Source organism: Sminthopsis crassicaudata, chromosome 6 (genome assembly GCF_048593235.1).
Source record: "Sminthopsis crassicaudata isolate SCR6 chromosome 6, ASM4859323v1, whole genome shotgun sequence".
In the NCBI taxonomy this organism is placed as follows: Eukaryota; Metazoa; Chordata; class Mammalia; order Dasyuromorphia; family Dasyuridae; genus Sminthopsis; species Sminthopsis crassicaudata.
Genome location: NC_133622.1, coordinates 184,029,808 through 184,049,663, shown reverse-complemented (window position 1 = coordinate 184,049,663; position 19,856 = coordinate 184,029,808). Strand labels below are relative to the sequence as shown.

Below are 19,856 nucleotides of genomic sequence, written 5' to 3'. Positions count from 1 at the left end.
AAAATGGTGATAATAATAGTAACTATATTACAGCATTGTTGGGAAAATAAAGCGATAGTTGTAAAGTGCTTATCTTAAAGAGCTATATAAATGCTATTATTAGTAGAACTAGTATTAATATCAGCATGCTTCCTATACTTCCAACATAGCATATTTAAATTTAACTTCAGTAATCACTCATAAACTCAACCCACCTGAATGTATAAATCTACTAATTCAGTCTGCCTCAGAATGTAATAGATCTTTCCTGCCTGGAGCCAGGCATGGGCCTCTTTTTCTTTCTTCTGAAGATCTATAAATATTCCAAGACTTCTCTTAGTATATTCAAGGGCTGACTTGTAAGCTCTGGGGGGAAAAAAAAAAATTATAATAAGATCAAAGTCATAAAACTACTTTTCCACTCATTAGATTTAAGAATGGAATTTCAGAGTGAAAAGGGAAGTTGGAAATCATCTAAGCCTCACCTTTATTTTCTATAGATATAAACAGTCACATAGAGAGAGCAAGTAATTCTCCCACAGTCATACATTGAAGGGCAGCTAGATGGCATCCTAATGGATAGTGCACAGGGCCTAGGAAGACTCATCTTCATGAGTTCAAATTCAGCCTTAGACATACTTCCTAGTTATGTGACCCCGAACAAATCATTTAAATATTTGCTTCAGCTTCCTCACTTGTAAGATGAGCTAGAGAAGGAAATGGAAAACCACTTCAGTATTTTTGGCAAGAAAACTCTTAAAAGTGGCATAAAGAGTAAGACGTGACTAAAAAACAATGAAGCAACATAAACATACAACTAACAAGTGATAAAGGTGGGATTTAAACCTCAATCCTCTGACTACAAACTCAGTACTCTTCCTATCATAGGCTACCTTTTGCTAAAGACTATTTTTCAGATATATTGTGAACTTTTTCTTAATGAATCTTCAAGAAAATCATGCATTATTTCTTTCTCTCATCTACTACTCCATGCTGCCAGGAATTAAATTCTCATATATAGTTTCTTTCCACTAAATACATTGTGATGAACAACAGCCAAAATCCATATATTGGGTGGTCTCCCACATTAGGGCTCATAATTCATCTGCTGTGAGGAAAGGCTTTAATTAGAGAAGGATGGGGGGAAAACACATTAAAGAAACAAGTTCACATTGAGAGAGAATATGATAGTTGCAATGTACTTAATTTGCATCATATTGCATCAGAGATGACTGGTCTAGTAGAGGGAAAAAACATTAAAGGCTATGGGTCCAACATTAGGCATTGCTGCTGAATAACCTATGGGATCTTGGGTAATAATAACTAGCATTTATCTAGCAAATGTTTGGCAAATAGCCAGATCACTTAAGATGGAGAACCCAAGTGAAGATGCCAGTCCTCTTGTCTCCTAGAAGGAGACTCTAATATGGGCACCTCCATCTTAGGAAATATTGGCATGCTCTAAGTACTCTCTACATTTACACAGATTTATAACTTTTAAAGATTTACAAAATGTTTTATCTAACTTATTTCAATTGATTTTCACAATAAATTTTGGAAGTAGATATTCTTTAAGGGATAGTTTACTTCTTAGATCCATCAAGAAGGAAAAAAAAACTTATGACCAAATAAGACAGAGAACATTATGAAATGCCAAATGTATTATTTATTTTGATTATAATAAATTTTAAAGGTTTTGCAGAAAGACAATGCAACCAAGATTAGAAGGAAAGCAGAATGTTGGCAATTTTTACAGCCAATGTTTCGGATAAAGGTCTTATTCCTAAAATAAGTAGAAATCCGAGTCAAATGTATAAAAATATAAGCCATTCCCCAACTGATAAATGGTCAAAAGATAAAAAGTTAGCTTTCAGATGAAGAAATTGAAGCCATTATCGGTATATGAAAAAGTGCTCTAAATCACTATTGATTAGAGAAGTGCAAATTAAAACAACTCTGAGGTATCAGCTCACACCTATCAGATTGGCTAAGATGACAATAAAAGATAATGATTAATGTTGAGGAAGATGTAGGAAAATGGGAACATTAGTGTATTGTAGGTAGAATGGTGAATGGATCCAACCATTCTGGAAACAGTTTGAACTATGCACAAATAGCTATAAAACTGTATACCCTTTGATTCAGCAATAAAATTATTAGGTCTATATTTGATAGAGACCATTAAAAAGGGAAAAGGACCAACATGTACAAAAATATTTATAACAGCAAGTTTTTTGTGATGACATAGACTCAGAAATTCAGGGGATGCCCATTAATTGGGGAATGGCTAAACAAGTCATGATATTTCAATGTAATGAAATGCTTTTATGCTATGAGAAATGATGAGAAGCAAATTTTTTAAAAACCTGGAAAGATTTATAGCAACTGATACTAAATGAAGTGCACAGAAACAAGAGAACATTTTACATATAGTAACAGCAAGATTATGATGATCAACAATGACATTTTTAGTTTTCCTCAGCAATGCAATGATCCAAGACAATTTCAAAAGACTCAATGAAAAATGCTATCCACATCCAGAGAAGAAAACTATGGCACTTAAATGCAGATCAAAGCAGAGTTTTGTTGTTTTTTCCCTTTCTCATGTTTTTTTTTTCCTTTTGTTCTAATTCTTTTACAACATAAGTAATGTGGAATTTAATATTTGTACATGTACATGTATAACCTGTATTAGATTGCTTGCCCTCTTGGGGAAGGGAAAAGGGGAAAGAAAGAGAGAAAAAACTGGAACTCAAAATCTTACAAAAATGAATGTTGAAAACTTTCTTTCCATGTAATTGGGGGGAAAACAAATACTATTAGATGGGAAAAATTAGTCTTGGCTCTGCCTTCAACTTTCAATGTTAGGCAACTCAATTTCTCCCCTAAATGTCTCACATTCTTTCTGTTAAAATTAAGAAGCTGGACAAGATAGTCTCTAAGGATGCTTTTAGCTCTTCTCAGTTGATTTTCAATCATGTTCAACTCTTTGGACCTCATCTAAGGTTTTCTTGACAAAGATACTGAAGTAGTTTGCTATTTCCTTCTCCAGCTTATTTTACAGATGGAGAAACTGAGGCAAACAGGATTAAGTTATTTGTCCAGGGTCACAGAATTAGCAAGTGTCTGAGGTTGGATTTGAACTCATGTCCTCCTGACTCCAGGCCCAGAGCTTTATCCATTATATCACCTTGCTACCTGATTTTAGCTCTAACATTCTATATGTTATAGTCTCTTCCAGTGCTGACATACTGTTTCTATGTGACTATATGCAAAAGCATCCAACCTCACCAGTGAACTCCCAAACTATTCAGCCTATTTAGTGGTTCTCACCTTTCTGTACCTAAAGAAAGATACAGCTGACTAATGGTTTCCAATAGCTGCCCTTCCAGCACTTTGTCTGACATCCTCCTTGCCAAAGAGAGTTGATATTCATTGTAGATGACACATTGGGCTTCATTTGGCATGATGGTGCTATAAAAATGACACAGCAACTGGATTGCTTGAAGTTGGCCTAGAAAAGTCAATAATAAAGGAAGAAAGAAATAGTGAGGAGCAAAGCATGATGCAATCTTATCTATAGCCAGATTTTGATTATAATTCAAGAATTATGACTAGAAATAAAAATGGTCTGGAACAGATAATGTGGTGGTGGTGATAGGGGATCCATAGCACATAACAATGGCAGTGCATATGTCTTTTGCACTTTACAATTATGATTGAATTGAATTGAATTTGCAGTTTTCCTCCTAGCTGCTTTGTGGAGTAGGATATGCAAAATATCCCTATGTCTATTTGAGAGATGAAGAAACTGAGGTTTGGAAACTCGACCCTTACTGGGCAAAAAGTGACAAAATGATTCCTTTGAGGTATGACATTTTCAGTCAGTATTTATTCCAAGTTTCACAAGGAAATATTTCTGAATTGGATCTGGAAAATGGGTCCAAGAAATTACTGGAACTCGGGTATAAATTTTTCTAGAAGCTCTCAGAATTGCCTGATTATTGCCCCAATGATCTCATGTTCTAAAGTCCCTCCTTAGAGACCTTATCTTTGATGTTCTATGGTTTTGTACCCAGACCTGTAAGCAGAGAATTATTGTACCAAAGGCAAGGGGAATTCAAAAAGAGAATTCTTACTGTGACCACTGAGGGGGCAGAAGGTGGGAGACAGAAGCATGAGATTTCTTTGATGCTGAAGGTCTTCTTGTGTTGTCAGTGACGTTTAAATCTCAGCACATTAGGACAAAGGCCTGCTTAATCTTTCATAATTATGACCTCTACCTGTGCTTCATGAATCACAACTATTTGTGAACATGCCTTTCCAATCAACAATTAGAATGTCATTTCCTAGCTATAGCAAAAGGAAAGAAAAAGAAAATGAAAGGATAGCCAAAAGAAAAAAGGAAGAAAATGTTGAAAAAGAAAGAAAATGCTGAGAAAGGAAGGGAAGAAAATGAAAATGAAAGGGGAGGAAAGGGAAAAGGGAAAGTAAGGAAAAAGGAAAGACAAGGAGAAAAAAAGGCAAGGGAAAGGAAGGGGGGGGGAAGCAAAAAGGGAAAAAAAGGTAGAGGAAAGGAGAGGGAAAAGTAAGGAAAGAGAAAGAGAAGTAGAATGGAAAAGAAGAGAAGAAGGGAAAAAAAGGAAGAGGAAAGAGGAGGGGAAGGGAAGAGGAAAAAAAAGGAGAAGGGAAAGGAAAGGAAGAGAAAAAGAGAAGGGAAGGGGAAGAAAAGGGAAAAGGAAGAGAAAAGGAATGAAGGAAAGGGGAAGGTGAGAAGAGGAGGAGGGGGAGGGGAAGGGAAATGGGAGAGAAAGGGGGAAGGGAAATAGAGAGGAAGGAGAAGAGAAAAGGAAAAGAAGAAAAAGGGAAGAGAAAGAAAAATAGGAAAAAGAAATGGAAGGGAAGAGGAAGGGAAAGAAGAGGAAGAGAAAATGAAGAGGAAGGGAAAAGAAGGTAAAAGAAAAGGAGAAGGAAAGGGGAAGGAGAGTGGGATGAAAGGGGATAGGAAGAGGAAGAGAAAGGAAAGAAAGGAAGAGAAAAAGAAATAGAAGGGAAAGGAAGAGGAAGGGAAATGAAAGGAAGAGAAAAAGAGAAGGGAGAGGGAAGAGAAAAGGAATGAGAAGGAAAAGAGAAGATAAAAGGAGGAGGAAGAAAAGGGAAAGGGAATGGGAGAGAAGAGAAAGGGAAGAAAAAAGGGGAAAGCAGAGAAAATAAAAAGGAAAAGGGAAAGAAAAGCCAAATGTGGTAGAACTTCAGGCAGATCCAAAAGGGAATAGAACAAAAGCATTTCCTTTGTTTGTTTATTGTTGCTTTGTTAGATCCTGACCTATTTTAGAAGTGTCATATATTTAGAGTTGGAAGTACCTCAGACATTAGTCCAACTTCTTCATTTTACAGATAAGACTAAGTTTCATGTAAGTTAAGTGACTTGTCCAAAGTCACTTAAGTAGTAAGATAGAACAGGGATTTGAACTTAGGTCCTTTGATGCTAAATCCTATACCCTCTCCCACACTTCCTCAATACTTAACTCTTCAGCACTACAGGCAGCTGTCTGCTGGTCAAACCTAACTGTGCCCTGAATTAGGAAAAAGACAAATATGTTCTGACTCTGGGGGGTGCCCAGGGGAAGATGGAATCAATACTTACTTTCAAAATGGCTCATTTCCATGGCCACCAGGAATGCCCACTCGTAGTAGCACTTTCCTTTCTCCTGTTGAGCTCCGCTAATATAATGCTGCCCCAGCCAGAGGAGAGCTTGGACGAATTCTCGACCACACACAGTACTTGGAAGTTGGGAGAAGAGTTTTACTGCTTCAGTGAAATAGTGTTCGGCCAGACCACTGGCGTTCAAGTGCAGACACAGTGCCCCGAAGTTCGCCAGAACCACCGCCTGGTTGTGCACCGCGCCAAGCTCTTTGGAAACACGGAGTGCTTTGTAGTAACACTCGGCTGCTCTCTTTGTACTGTTCATTCTTTTCAGAGCGATGGCGGCCATGTTATAAATGATCCCTAATTGTTGAGGACTACTTTCAGAGGACTCTACAATGGACTCTAAGATGCCCAATGCTACTGGATTTTGCCTGCAAAGAATGTGTAACCAAGCGAAAGAAACTAAGTTGTTAACAACCTGGCCAATGCTGGTCAAACCATCAGCTTCCACGGCTTTCCAACCGTACTCAATGGCTTCTTCATATCTCCTGTGGTGGCTATAGAGTTCTGAAAGACTGCGGTAAATGGCCCCACAGAGCCTTTGTTCCTGAGAAGTCACGGCAGAAGACAACGCTTGCTTGAGGTAGTGTGCGATTTGGGATGGAAGCACATGGTGCACCTTCCTTAGGCCATAAAGTTTGGGGGTATTCTGAACGACCAAGTGGGCACTCTCCAAGGAGCTCTTGAAGGTTTGAGAGCTTTGGAAAGAGGCAACTTTGATGCAGCTCAGTGTAAGGTGAGGCAGACATTTTCTGCTGTAGATCTCCCCAACGTGGAGGTAGCAATCTGTAGACCATGAGCTATCCCATAAACCCAGTTCACCATTCAAGAACAGCAGCCTCTCTAGGAAGGGCAAGGCTTCTTCTGACTGTTTGAGGTTAATATAATGCTTGGCCAGCAGGAAACAGACCCTGGCTTCGGCCTGTTGGCTGTGCTGGCTCAAGATGACCATCTTCAAAACAAACCTGAGGAGATCTGCCTCCATTTCAGTGCTGCAAATATAGCTGGGAATTCCCAGGAGCAGAGCTGCTACCTTGCCAAACACAAGGGTGCATTTCTCTCTGTTTTTCTGCTTCAAATAAATGGCAGTAAGATTGGTGTAAATAGCAACCACAAGGAAAAGGTCGCTGAAGCTGCCTCTCAATGCTCCCAAAGCTTCTTCAAAATAAACCCTGGCTTGGGAAAGCTTGAGTTTTCTGACACATAGCCTCCCAAGAAGAAAGCACAATCTTGTCAGGGCCATGGGAAGGTTAGCCTTCTTGGCGGCTACCCTTGCCAGCCCCAAGGAATAGACAAGTTCTTCCTCCTCGGTATATTCCTCAAACATGGTGTTCAGACATGGAAAAGAGATATCATACAGGCTCCTGTAGCATGGCTTGTATTCATCCTCATTTAGGAACAATAGCAAGAGGAGAAATCTTTCCGGGTTATTGTCATCTTCTTCAACCTTGAAGTAAAAATGGGGCTCCTCAGGCATCGGTGAGCTCTCGGGAGTTGATGGCTGGTGGTCATCCTCTCCCTGAATGTCTGTCTCTTGAGGACACAGCTGGAGACCCTTGTACCTCTCTAATACAGCTTTCACCTTGTCAGTCACTGGACTTGGGTCAGAACTGAGTGGAAGCTGAGACACTTCTGCAAGTTAGAAGAAGGTTATAATGTGAATACTTCACATTTGTATGACATTTTAAGGTTTGAAAATATGTTCCCATTTTATTCTCAATACAACTCTTGGAAATAAATGCTCTTATTATCTCTATAGAAGTTAGGGGTATAATGCAAAGCTTCTTAAACTGCAGGCAGGACCCCATTTGGGTCACATAACTGAATGTTGGTCACAATAAAAGGTATCAAATATCCCACCAAGATTTAATTCTTTATGTAAAAATAAGCAAGCACATCTATCTCATTAATATGCAAATTTGCTTTCATTTTTAATAAACAATAAAATTATATATTTATACCAAAGAATTGTTTTAAAATGAATTTCTTAGGGGCAGTTAGATGGTGCAGTAGAGAACCAATTCTGAAGTCAGAAGAACCTGAGTTCAAATCCAACCTCAGACACTTAACACTTCCTAGCTGATAATAAATCATAAAGAAATTTATTTTATTTAGGTTTGTGTGTGTGTGTGTGTGTGTGTTCTTTATGATTTATTATCAGCAAATGTTTGATTCAAATACCTACTTCATATACCTATATACTCAGGGTCACATAAACATTTCTCAAGTGAACCAGGATCATGAATGAAAAAAGTTTAAGAAGCCCTGAATTTGAATTCTGCCTCAGGAGCTTACTAAATATTACAAGCTACTTAATCTGAATCTCAAATTTCTTCATCTGCAAAATTGTATGTTATAATAGCACTAACCTCTCAGGATTATTGTAAGAAATAAGACAAGATAGTAATGCATTTGCAAACTGCAAAGTGCTAGATAAATGCTACCTATTATTACAGATGAGCAAACTGAAGCTTAGACAGATTAATTGACTTACATTGAGGCACAGAGCTGACAAGTGTCTGAGGCAGGATTCAAACTCACTTCTTTCCATCTTTGGATACAGCACTCTATGACAAAAATTTAAGGTTCTAGTACGTACTTCTTGTTTGTTTAAAGTGATCTCATTTTGAGGAAAGATACTGAAGCATCACCACACAGATTTAATAAGAAAAGAATACTTTGCCAAGCTCTAGATAGACTAGAGAGCAGTATATTTAGTGTTTAATGGAAAGTCAGCCTTTGAACCAAGCTATACCCAATTATAGACTAATATTCCACATGTTATATCATATTTCTTTTTAAAAAATCTCCTGGGGCTCCCTATTCCCTAGTAGGTAAGTGCCTACTTTACTGGCACTGGGGGGGATGTCACAGCCTGATACTTCTTTATCTTTTTGGTAAACCATACCTCTTTTACCAAACTGGACTTCTCTCTACTTGGATGAATACTCTCTGTCTACCATGTTATCTTTTCTTCTTTGCTTATTGAGATCTTTCATTTCCTTTAAATGCTTATTGTTTATTGAATTTTTCCATTTTCTTTAAATGCTAACTCCTCCACGAAGCCTTTCCCAATTCTCTCCCAATTGTGATTGCCACCTGTATTGTATCTCACATAACACTCAAAGAGCACTTTAATAAACTATAAAAGGCACTATGGATGGGGCATGGTGATCTATAATTGGGATCTATCCTGATGCTAGGATATTGAGCTCCAACAGCCCTATTTTAACTAGACTTTTATCTTTTATGCAACTAGCAAATTGTTCTGTAAACAGCAGATATTTAATAAATGCACTTCATATCAATCAGTAAAAAGACACTGAACTAAAGAGGACCATGTTTGGAAGAAAAGAATAAAGACTAGAAACAGACTCATCTGCCTTAGTTCTCCAAAGGGGGAAAATATTCAAAACAAACTCTTTAGTGATCTCTATAGATATGGGATAAAAGTACAAAATTTTGTTGAGCAGCCAAGTTTTAAACTGTTTTTCTTTATTAGATTAACTCATCAAGATGCAGCCAGCTCTGACAGCCAGGAAACAGCTGCCAAGGTTTGTGCTTTGCATGTTTTCCTCTAAGCATTTTGATAGCCAAGGAAGTCACTATTTCTTTTCTTGCCAAAAGGAATTTTGCAATATGCAGAATTTTACACCTTAAAAAAATATCATCACATTTTCTCATTTCCTCCAACAACAAACAATCTGAATTGTAAGCAGGGGGAAAGAGTATCTAAACCAGATGGGTTTAGATGGACCCATTCAAGATTTAAATGCTATGCTTAAAAATTTCTTAAGAGTCACAACTCAGATTCCACTCGGGTAAAGAAAAAAGAATCTTAGGTTTGTCTTGATTTGGTTTCTTTTTATTGTTCAACACATTTCTGAAGGCAAATTGAATTTTTTTTTTCAAATAAGTTGCAACTGGAGAGTCTCAATAACCAAATTATATATCAGAAGAAAATAATCATAGCTCAACTTGAAGTAGGTATTTTCCTACATCATCTTTGGGACAACACAAAGAGTTTGACCCACAGCTAAGGAGGGCTCTTAGTGTGTCAAGTTCTTTTTTAGTGTTAGAAAAATGTCACCAGTCTCACTTGTAGGGATTATAAAATCTCAGAATTGGAAGAAGCCTTTGAGTTCACCTAGTCCATTCACTTTCCATCATTGATGCATCTTTTATGCATAAGATTATTTCAACCCTTCTAGTGAGGCTGAGCTTATAACCTCCCCATTATGGGGGATCATGATCAGACATTTTTGCTTAAGAATTTTTTCTTCCACTGAGCTTTCTCCCTATGATTTCCCCCTTTGCTTCATAAATCAAAAAAACAGCATAAACTGAATCCCTCTTCCATATTTTAGCCATATAATTGAATAGATGAATACTTGAGTGACTGTGCATGCCATTTCACTTTCCTAAGTTTCTTTTTTCTCATATTTAAAATGGCATTATATTTGCTGGACTGGAGAATCCTTGAAGGTATTTTCTGACTAGCAATTCTATGACTCACTACTCCAAGCATGTTCTTTGTCTGTCCCCCATGTCTGGACCACTGTTCCTCCTCCACTCTGATAACTGATCTTTAAGTCCTAAGTTAATAGAGATCTTACCCAACCCTCTTAACCCCAGTGCCTTCCCTCTTTCTTGTACATTGCTTGCTTTGTATATGTGAATTTACATGTTGTCTCTCTCAGTATAAGCCCTTTGTAAGTAGGGGCTATCTTTTGTCTCCTTTTGTATCCCCAGCATTTAGCAAAGTGCCTGGCACATAGTACTCAATGAAATTTTTATCGATTGATTGATGGGTCCTGTATATGACTGAATGAATAAATTTAAAATATTTATTGCTTATTATGTGAAAAGCACTGCATAATGCTGTAAGTAGAGATAAGTTTCAATTATTTCACAAAAAAAATTTCCTTTGAAGAGATGGCATTCTTCACATTCACATGCCTATTTCCATTGTGCTGAAACCATTAACAATATTTTATGTGAATTATAACTTTAATAGCATAAATTTAAATATATGTAACCACTGCAGAAGACCATTATTCATATTAATTGGGACCTAACTGTAGGTTCAAACCCAGCAGCCCCTTTTCCTTGAGTGACAATCTACATCCCCATCTTGGACTAGCAAACATATTAATATTTCAAAGGTCATACCTTGTTCTCGGGATTTCTGAAATTCCATTTCTTCTAATATGTCTGAATAAGAGAGAGAGAGAAAAAAATGAATAAGTTAACAGCTGGTTTATAGTGGAAAGAGGATTAGAACTAGAGTTAGATAAAATTGAATGGAAAAAAATTTAATAAGATGTTTTCAAGTACTAGCTATGAGCCATTAACTAAATCACTTCCCCTGTATGCCTCTTAATTTCTTGGTTTCCTTGTTTGTCTGAAAAATGGAGACAATGAGAATAACAAAACCTGATCTGTTTGCCTCATAACATTGTTGTGATAGATCCAATGAAGTCTTAGAGCTTTTGCATGATGTCTGGGGAGTAGAGTTGGGTTTGTGAACATATTATACATGCTACATTCATTACTAAGTTGAGTCACATGGGATTCATTTATGAAACTGTTGATGGCTATATGGCTCTGCACTTGAGAACTTTCCTTGGGATATGCTATAGGAAGGACAGCACATAAATTATATACTTACCCATACTGTATGCTGTACAAACAGTAGAAGGGGCTGTTTTCTTTAATAACTGGATCACATCATCTTCTGAAAAATTTTTTTTGTTGATGAAAAATGACCTTTCCTCTTCATCCAAAAAGATCACATTTGCTAACCTGCAAGTTAGGATATATATATATATCGCACTGATTTTATTCCAAGTAACCAACATGTCTCCATTTTCTTGAAATTTTATTACCATAAAACAAAATCCCATTTCTAAGATTCTTTGGGAGTTTAAGGCCCTAAGTTTAAAATAGTATATATACATAGTATACATATAGTGCATACTGTGTGTGTGTGTGACACACACACACACACACACACACACACACACACACACACACACAACTGTCCATCACCAGACAAGAGCATATGGCAGTGGTCTGAAGAAGAATGTATATTTCTCTACTCACCTGGAAGCTTGATTACATGCTTGAATGTGACTGGTCTTCACAAAGCCGACCTGACCAGTCGTCAAATGTCTTCCTAAAAACCACCCAAGGCAGGAAACAAGGACACCCAGGATCTCAATCTGATCCCCATCCTGGAAACTCATCTCCTCTGGTACTTGACTATAGTGATCCACTATGGCAAAACACGTACCTATAACTGTAGAAAAAGGACCATTTTCTAAATTAATGTTTTAAGGCAATAGAAATGAGGCTTCTGCCAAGCCAGAAAATCCCCTTCCAAACAAAGTAAATGTTTTCCTTCTCTTGGATGTGTGACAATGACCACTGTTCCAACTAATGAGAATACATTCAAGATATTTGCATTGTTTCAGGCAAAAAGATGGAGGGGGAAAGCATGGATATGTATCAGAGTCTCAGAGCTGGAGGGAATATTGGAGCATTGATATTCAACATAGTACAATCCCCCCCCCAAAAAAAAAAGTTGTGATGTATTGTCCCTTTTTCCAACTATAAGTTCTTTGAGAGCAGGGTCAATATTTTACCTAAATTTGGAATCACTCCAAGTTCCTAGCGTATACTTGTACATAGTAGATACTTAATTTCAATTGTATGTTCCAATTTGTCAAAGTTCTTATTAAAATGTGGAATATAGAAGAGAACCTATGAGAGTTCTTTAGCTGTAGTATTTATTTAACTTGTAGGAAAAAATCTAGTTTGGGAAGAGAACAGCAGGGTGTTCAAATTCTCACCTGTTGTTGAGAGACGACTATATTAAATTATTTGCTGCCTAGGAGAATGGGGAGGTAAGAAGGGAGGGAGAAAAATTTGGAAAACAAGGTTTTGCAAAGGCAAATGTTAGAAACTATCTTTGCATGTATTTTGAAAAATAAAAAGCTATTATTATTTTTTGAAAAACAGGGTGGATAAGCAAACAAATATAGATAAAGCAAGTGACTTGACTAAGATTCCTTAGCAGACCTATGTCAGAGCAGGCATTGGAATCCATATGTACCAACTTTTAATTTACTACTCAAAACATAAACTCATTAACTCTTGGAGTTCAAAGGGAAATACATAAAAGGTCATCTTCTTCAATGGTCCATCTTAGGAAAGCAGCCCTTTACCCTGCTACCTCCTGACCCACCCCAAAAGTGGTGATCAAGTCTTTGCTTCAACAGCTTTAGGGACAGGAAACTTGTACCCAACAAGACAAGTCATTTGTTCTATTTTTGGACAGGCCTTATTTTAAGGAAGTTTAATGTAGAGCAATAATTATATCCTCAGTACAAAAGTCAAGAGTGATGATAAAATTATAGTCCTAATATATTTGTGTAAAGATATAAATTAATCTGTCCATTTCTCTTTTTTTCACACCATTTTTAGGTACTAAAATTTCAAGAGTAGTTATAAAATTGGGGGACATGAGGAAGTATGATATAGTGGAAGACCACTGGAGTAATAAGAGTTACCTCTGGCTAGCTGTGTTAACATAAGTAAGTCACCTTCCTAAAGTAGTATGACAAAATAGAGAGAACCTTGGATTTGGGCTCAAAGAACCTGGGTTTAAATCCAGAAAACATAATATCCTGAGACAATTAGTGAGTTTTTGGAGGCCTCGGTTTCCCCCTTTGAGGATGGAATCAGAGGGCTAAGATCCCTTCCACTGCTATCTCCATTGATTCCTAATTGTTTTCCTTCTTTACGTCTCAGTTTTCTTTCCCATAAAATGTAAATATCTCTGGTTCAGTTTATCTCACAGGACTGTTGTGCATAATTTATGCATAAAAAGTGAAATATTATTGAAGTGTAGACTTGAAAGCAAGCTACTGCATCTGAAGCCTACTTCTTCTTAAATCCAGGGGAACCCAGCATAGATTAACTTGGATTGAAATTTCATTTCATAACTGCTTGGACATATATACATATATTATATTTAACTTATACTTTAACATATTTAATATGTATTGATCAACCTGTCATCTGGGAAAGGGGAGGTGGGAAGGAGGGGAAAAGTTGGAACAAAAGGTTTGGCAATTGTCAATGCTGAAAAATTACCTATGCATATATCTTGTAAATAAAAAGCTATAATTAAAAAAATGAAATTATACCAAAAACTTAAATTATCTTAATTTTGTTGAATGTGGTTGGTGAATCTATTTTATTCATTTTTGGATACTGGATTCAACAAAATTAGGATAATTTAACTTTTTGGTATAATGGGATTTTTGTTTGATTTCAATCTTAGAATAGTATTTGGTTTTGGTCTGAAAATGATTTAAGAGTTATATAAAAGGGGGCAGCTAGGTGGCGCAGTGGATAGAACACCAACCTTGAATTCAGGAGGACCTGAGTTCAAATTTGATCTCAGACACTTAACACTTCCTAGCTATGTGACCCTGGGCAAGTCACTTAACCCCAGCCTCAGGGGGGGAAAAAAATAAGAGTTATACAAAAAATAAGGAAAGCTAGTTAAGAATACAAGTCAAAAAATATACTCAAAATATTTAAATAATCAATACTATATGAAACAAAAGTGTTTCATTTGTTATAATTGCTTAAATATATCAAATGATGTAAAAATTGTTATATTTGCTAGAAATATTATTAGTGGGAAAGGAACAAGCAAGCATTTGTTTAGCACCTTCTGTGTGCCAGGCACTGTGCTAAGTGATTTACAAATATTGTTTCATTTTTTTCAAAGATTCTGAGTACATTAGGGCCTCATACTTGATCCTGATACAAGTGAAAATTGTCTTAAGTGGGGAAAAAAATTTTTGGAAGGTTTTAATGAAGACTTTTAAGAGCCATGTGACCATTTGAGTGGAGAGAGCACTAGTTTTGAAATGAGGGATCTAAGGATCAGTCTTAGCTAGGACATTTTCTATGTGACCATGAGTAATTACTTCGCTTCTGACTCAATTTCCTCCTCAGCAAAATGTGCCATCTCCTCCAGCTGTTCTGAAGCAAATGTCTATTAGATATTTAAGACATAGATCTACAAAACTTATAAGACATAAGTGCCATAGAAACACAGAACTGATGATCATTCATAAATGAGGTCACAGAATATCAGAACTGGAAGAGTCCTTCAGCAATAATCACATGGTCCTATCCTTCTGTTTTACAGAAGGAGAAACTAAGACCAGAGAAAAGAAAAGATTTCATGATCGTAATAGATGTCATCATTATTAAATTATCTTTCTTTGAAAAAAATTTAGGATTTTGTTGTTTTTGTTAAGATACAATAATCCAATAAAAGGTTATAATAACTTTGCTGAGTCTACCCCAGCGCCAGTGCAACATCTCATCATCTTATCTATCCTAAGTGATTCATATATACTTGAACACTTGGCAGTTCTTTCAGACACATTCAGTCCAAATTAAGTTTCTCGGTTCAACTGAAATTAATCACACTGGGCAGAGAAAGATAAACAAGCTTTTTTTTTTTTTTTTTCTTTCTTACCAATTTGATTGCAGATTGTGGATTCAGCAGCCAAGACACCTACAGGATCAGATTGTACTTTAAGACACCACCTTGGGAAGAAAACAAGAGAAAGTTTTAGAAAACACATATGAACACCGAAGAGACGACCTAAAAGTTAGCTGGCCAATATCTTTCATTATCATCGTAGTTTCCTAAACAATATAAAATTCTATTAACTTTCATCCTTCCAGTGGAATCCATCTAAAAACTTTTATTAAGTGTCTATTGTATGCTAGGCAACCAACAACAAAAGCAAAAACTAGTCCGTGCCTTCAAGGAGCTGACAGTGTAGTGGAGAGAAATGGGAAATCACATGTACATATATAGATATATAAAAACAGACAAAAATGCGATTTTGGAAGGGAGAGTAATAGAGCCTGAGGAGGAAGGGGAAAATGCCTTCATGTAGAAGATAGTACTTGAGCTGAGACTTGAAGGAGAATGGGAATATTGGGGGATGGAGGTGAGGAGAAAGTACATCTATGCTTCGTGCAAATCCCCATTTGGTATACATCTTAAGAACAATCCTAAAACAATAGATTTAAAGGAGGAAGAGACCTTAGAAGTCATTTTGCCCAAGCTTCCCTCTGCCACTTTTACCATTTTATAGATGAGGAAACTGATTTTTGAGTCCCTTCCTCAATCTGATATATTATGTTCTAAATTTCCTCCCAACTCTGACATTCTATGTTCTAAGGTCTTTTCTTATTTACTTCTCACTAACTGAACCTCAATTTTCTCAACTGTCCTTTGGAGATAATGAGCCATATCTTCTTCAGGGGACTATTGTAAAAATTAAATAGTCATTCAATTCAGCAAACATGTTTTGGGCACATACTTAGCCTGCTTAGCAAGGTATATAAAAGATATAAACTAAACAGTAAGATATTCCTTTTCAATATTCTCTCTAATCCTCCCTCCCACCTCACCATCTCCATGTACAAAAATACAATCTGATAAGGTGTGAAATGTTTTTGTTAAAATCCTACAAATATAAGAGAAAATTTATTTCGGTACCTACTGATGAAATGGAATCAATAGTTCCTCAGAGGCCCCCTCAGTTGACACAGGAAGGCTATTAGACAGTGGCTGAGCAGTCTGCGTCAGTGCCTCCTGACATTTTGGTGATGCAATCCGACAGGGCTGGCCAGCCTTCCTTTGGCTTCTTGAAGACATGATCTCTCTTATTTGGTTGTCAGGACACAATACAAAGAATGACCCTTAAAATGTACCAGAGGATTTTCTTTCAAGTCAGCAAAAAGAAAAAATTTATTGATATATTGTATGGTTTCATTTCTTCTGAGAATTTGTTTAAATCTTTGCTTAATCTTATAAATGTTATTATAACTTTAAGGTGGTGATCTTTAGATAAGACCTTTAATGGATCAAATTGGTTTCCAAACCCTATTCATTGATTTATATTTTACATAAATAATTCTCACCAAAAGACTGTACCTTGTTTTATAACAGTCTTGCCTTTTTTTCTTCTAAAAGTAGTGAGATTCTTATCACAGGATCATTAGCCAATAAGCTTAATTATCATATACCAGGCATGATACTAAGCACATTTCAAATATTACCTTATTAGATCCTTAAAACCAACTGGCCACATGTAGTGTATTACATTTAATTTAATATTTTATTTCCCCCAGTTACATGTAAAACAATTTTAAGATTTGTTTTTAAAACTTTGAGTTCCAGATCCTCTCTCTTTCTCCCTCTCTATCCCCCGTCCCAATGAGTAGCACATGTGAAGTTATACTAAGTATTTTTATAAAAGTCATGTTGCCAAAGAAAATATAGATTCCCCTCCCAAAAAAGCCTCAAGAAAAAAAAATAGATTTTTTTTTTTAAAGTAGGCTTTAATCTATATTCAGACACAATCAGTTCTTTCTCTGGATATGGATATCATTTTTCATTACAAGCCCTTCAGAGTAGTCCTGGATCATTGTATCATATGCAATGTATCACTTGGAGATATCAGAGCTGTATAAGGTGATAAGTCTGATTTTGTATGTATGCTCATGGAATCAATCTCATTTAAAAAAATAATAATTTAAGGTACTTCCACTGATTTCCCCATTTCTGTCAAGGAAAATGTCAAGAAGCACTGGGGTCAGTGGGGAATGAGGTTGAGTTATTCAGCACCTCCAAAACTGGAAAGCTCCCAGGTAATGGCAACTGAAGATGGGCGGGGGAGCTAAGGAGTAGGGAAAGAATACTTAAGAGTTTGGATAACATAACAGAGATAGAAATAGAGATGGTGAAAAAAATATTGTCTATGAAGTTAGAGGATTTCAAAACCTTATTATCTAAATGACTTTGAGCAAATCACTTTACCTCCTTTCTTATCTGTAAAATGCAGAGATTGGACTATATGACCTCTGAAAGTCCCATCCAGCTTTTAAATCTGATCTTATGATATCCAACTTTTCTGATCCTGTGATAACCAAGTCACCAATGACAATATCATCAAAGGATTCCTGTCCAGATAACAGAGCACTTCCTTACCACCCCAACCCTTATGCCATCTAAAGTGGGCATATGCAAAATTATGCTAATACAGATCCAAGAACATAACATGAGAAAATGACAAAAGTTGTGGCAAACATTAGGGCCTGACATACTATTTGAGGTGGGATGAGAGAGGGAGGACTGACATCTGAGACTATTATGGAAGATGGAAGGAGAGAAACTATATTATTAAATCCTAGGGAAAACTGGAATTGGCTTCTGTTGGTATAGCAGGCTTTTCCCCTATAGCTACTGGTTTGTTCAATGAGTTTGATAAAATATCTGGATAAATCCAGTTCTCCTTGGCTTTATTCTAGATCCAAAAATCATCCCAAAGGGAAGTGAGAGTTTCAGATATTGATACCTTCTAGCTACAGTATCATGGGAAAGTTCACTTAATCTCTCTGAGCCTTAATTTCCTCATTTGTCAAATGAGAACAATACTTGTCCACTTGTTTTTGTGGAGTTGTTTTGAAGAGAGCCCTTTGTTCTTAAAACTCTATTGAAGTGTGAGTTATTACTGTAGTTGTTGTTGAGAGGCAGTGGAATAGTGGATAGGGAGTCAACAATTGAATTAGAGAAGATCTGTGCTCAAGTCCTATCTCTGGCAATTTAACTCCAGACAAATAATTTAACCTCTAAATGCCCAAGGCAATTATCTAAGACTACTAGCTGCAGTAAGCTGCTGATCTGCATTCCTAGAAGGAGTTTCTTCACCAGGGAGCCCCCTTCTCCAAGGAAATCAAAGATCCAGATCAAAACAAAACATTGCAACAAAAATTTTCTGTTATTACTACATGTTTCCTAAAACAATTTTAGCCAAAGAACAAAGCTGAGTAATAAATCAACCATCATTATCTGTTATTAAGCAATTCCTTAGAATTTTAATGTCAGAAGGGCTAAAATGAGTTACTAGTTCAGGCCTTCACTTTAATATACCCAAAGTCAACTCTGATGATCTTTTTTCAGTCCTTTCTAGATTATACTGCTTTCCTACTATATCCTCTGTCTTCCTCGGGTTTTTATGAAACAACTCACTATTTTCTTAATCATCCCCCCCTTTTCTCAGCAGCTCTATTATGTCATACAATCTAACTTAGGATATAGCTCAAAATGCTGTTCTGGACCCTTTTTTCTTCTTTCTCTCAGTGTCTTCATCAATTCCAATGGGTTTAATTATCATTCCTATATAGATAACTCAGAGTATATATCCAATCTGGATCTGAGTTGGGTCCCAGTTCTACATTATTCATTACAGATAAAGATTTTCAGACTAGATATCTTGAAGGAATCCCAAATTCAACATGACAAAAACAAATCATTATCTTTTCCCCAAAGCCCTTCCTTCTACTAAACTCTTCTATTTCTATTAAGAAAATCACCTTGCTCTTACTCTCCCAAATTTATTGCTTTGGCATTATCCTTAACTCCTCACCCTCCCATATTTAATTGGTTAGTAAACATCACAGCTTTCGCATCAGCAAATCCTCTCACATATAATTCCTTTCTATTCACACAGCCACAATCTTCAGGCTTCATCTCCCACCTGGAATATTGCAATGGTTACTAACTGATTATTACTTAAAGTTATATCCCACTCCAATCCATCAGATCTGGACTATTTCAGTGGTTTTTTAGTTAATCTCTGTACTTTGATACTCTCTCCACACCAATGTATCCTCCACAGGGCTGCCAAAGGCATTCTTTTTTATGCTTATTCCAATCCCATCAACTCCCTTATTCCATAAACTCCAGTAATTGCCTATGACCATTAAAGTAAACTATAAACTCTTTTTTTTTTTTTTGCAACTTTTAAAGACCTTCAACTTCTATTTCCAGTCTTATTGCTTTCCAACATTTATCCTAAACTCACACTTTACAGTCTAGCCAAACTGAGCTTCTTTCTGTTTCTGACATGTCAATCTATCTTCCAACTGTATGCCTTGGCAGTGAGCAACCCCTTCAACTTAGAATATCTTGCTCTGTCACTTCTGCCCCAAAGAGACACTCTTCTCTTCAAGACTCAGTTCAAAAATTGTTTTCTACACAATTTTCCTTTCATAA

General features: G+C 36.5%; 1 protein-coding gene across 9 annotated transcripts in view; it reads right to left on the bottom strand.

The window, feature by feature from the left end:
• SH3TC1 (SH3 domain and tetratricopeptide repeats 1) overlaps positions 1-19,856 on the bottom strand; it is a 109,526-nt gene that overhangs the window by 14,826 nt on the left and 74,844 nt on the right. For 8 of the 9 annotated variants that reach the window (XM_074276609.1, XM_074276613.1, XM_074276610.1 and 5 more), the window contains exons 7-14: positions 16,300-16,498; positions 15,258-15,328; positions 11,795-11,990; positions 11,361-11,494; positions 10,862-10,903; positions 5,627-7,321; positions 3,313-3,493; positions 195-345 (exon numbers count right to left, since the gene is read on the bottom strand). In XM_074276609.1, coding sequence (XP_074132710.1) covers positions 195-345; positions 3,313-3,493; positions 5,627-7,321; positions 10,862-10,903; positions 11,361-11,494; positions 11,795-11,990; positions 15,258-15,328; positions 16,300-16,498 — 2,669 coding nt within the window. Of the gene's footprint in view, positions 1-194; positions 346-3,312; positions 3,494-5,626; positions 7,322-10,861; positions 10,904-11,360; positions 11,495-11,794; positions 11,991-15,257; positions 15,329-16,299; positions 16,522-19,856 lie in introns of all 9 variants that reach the window. The other variant, XM_074276617.1, reaches the window with a different exon arrangement.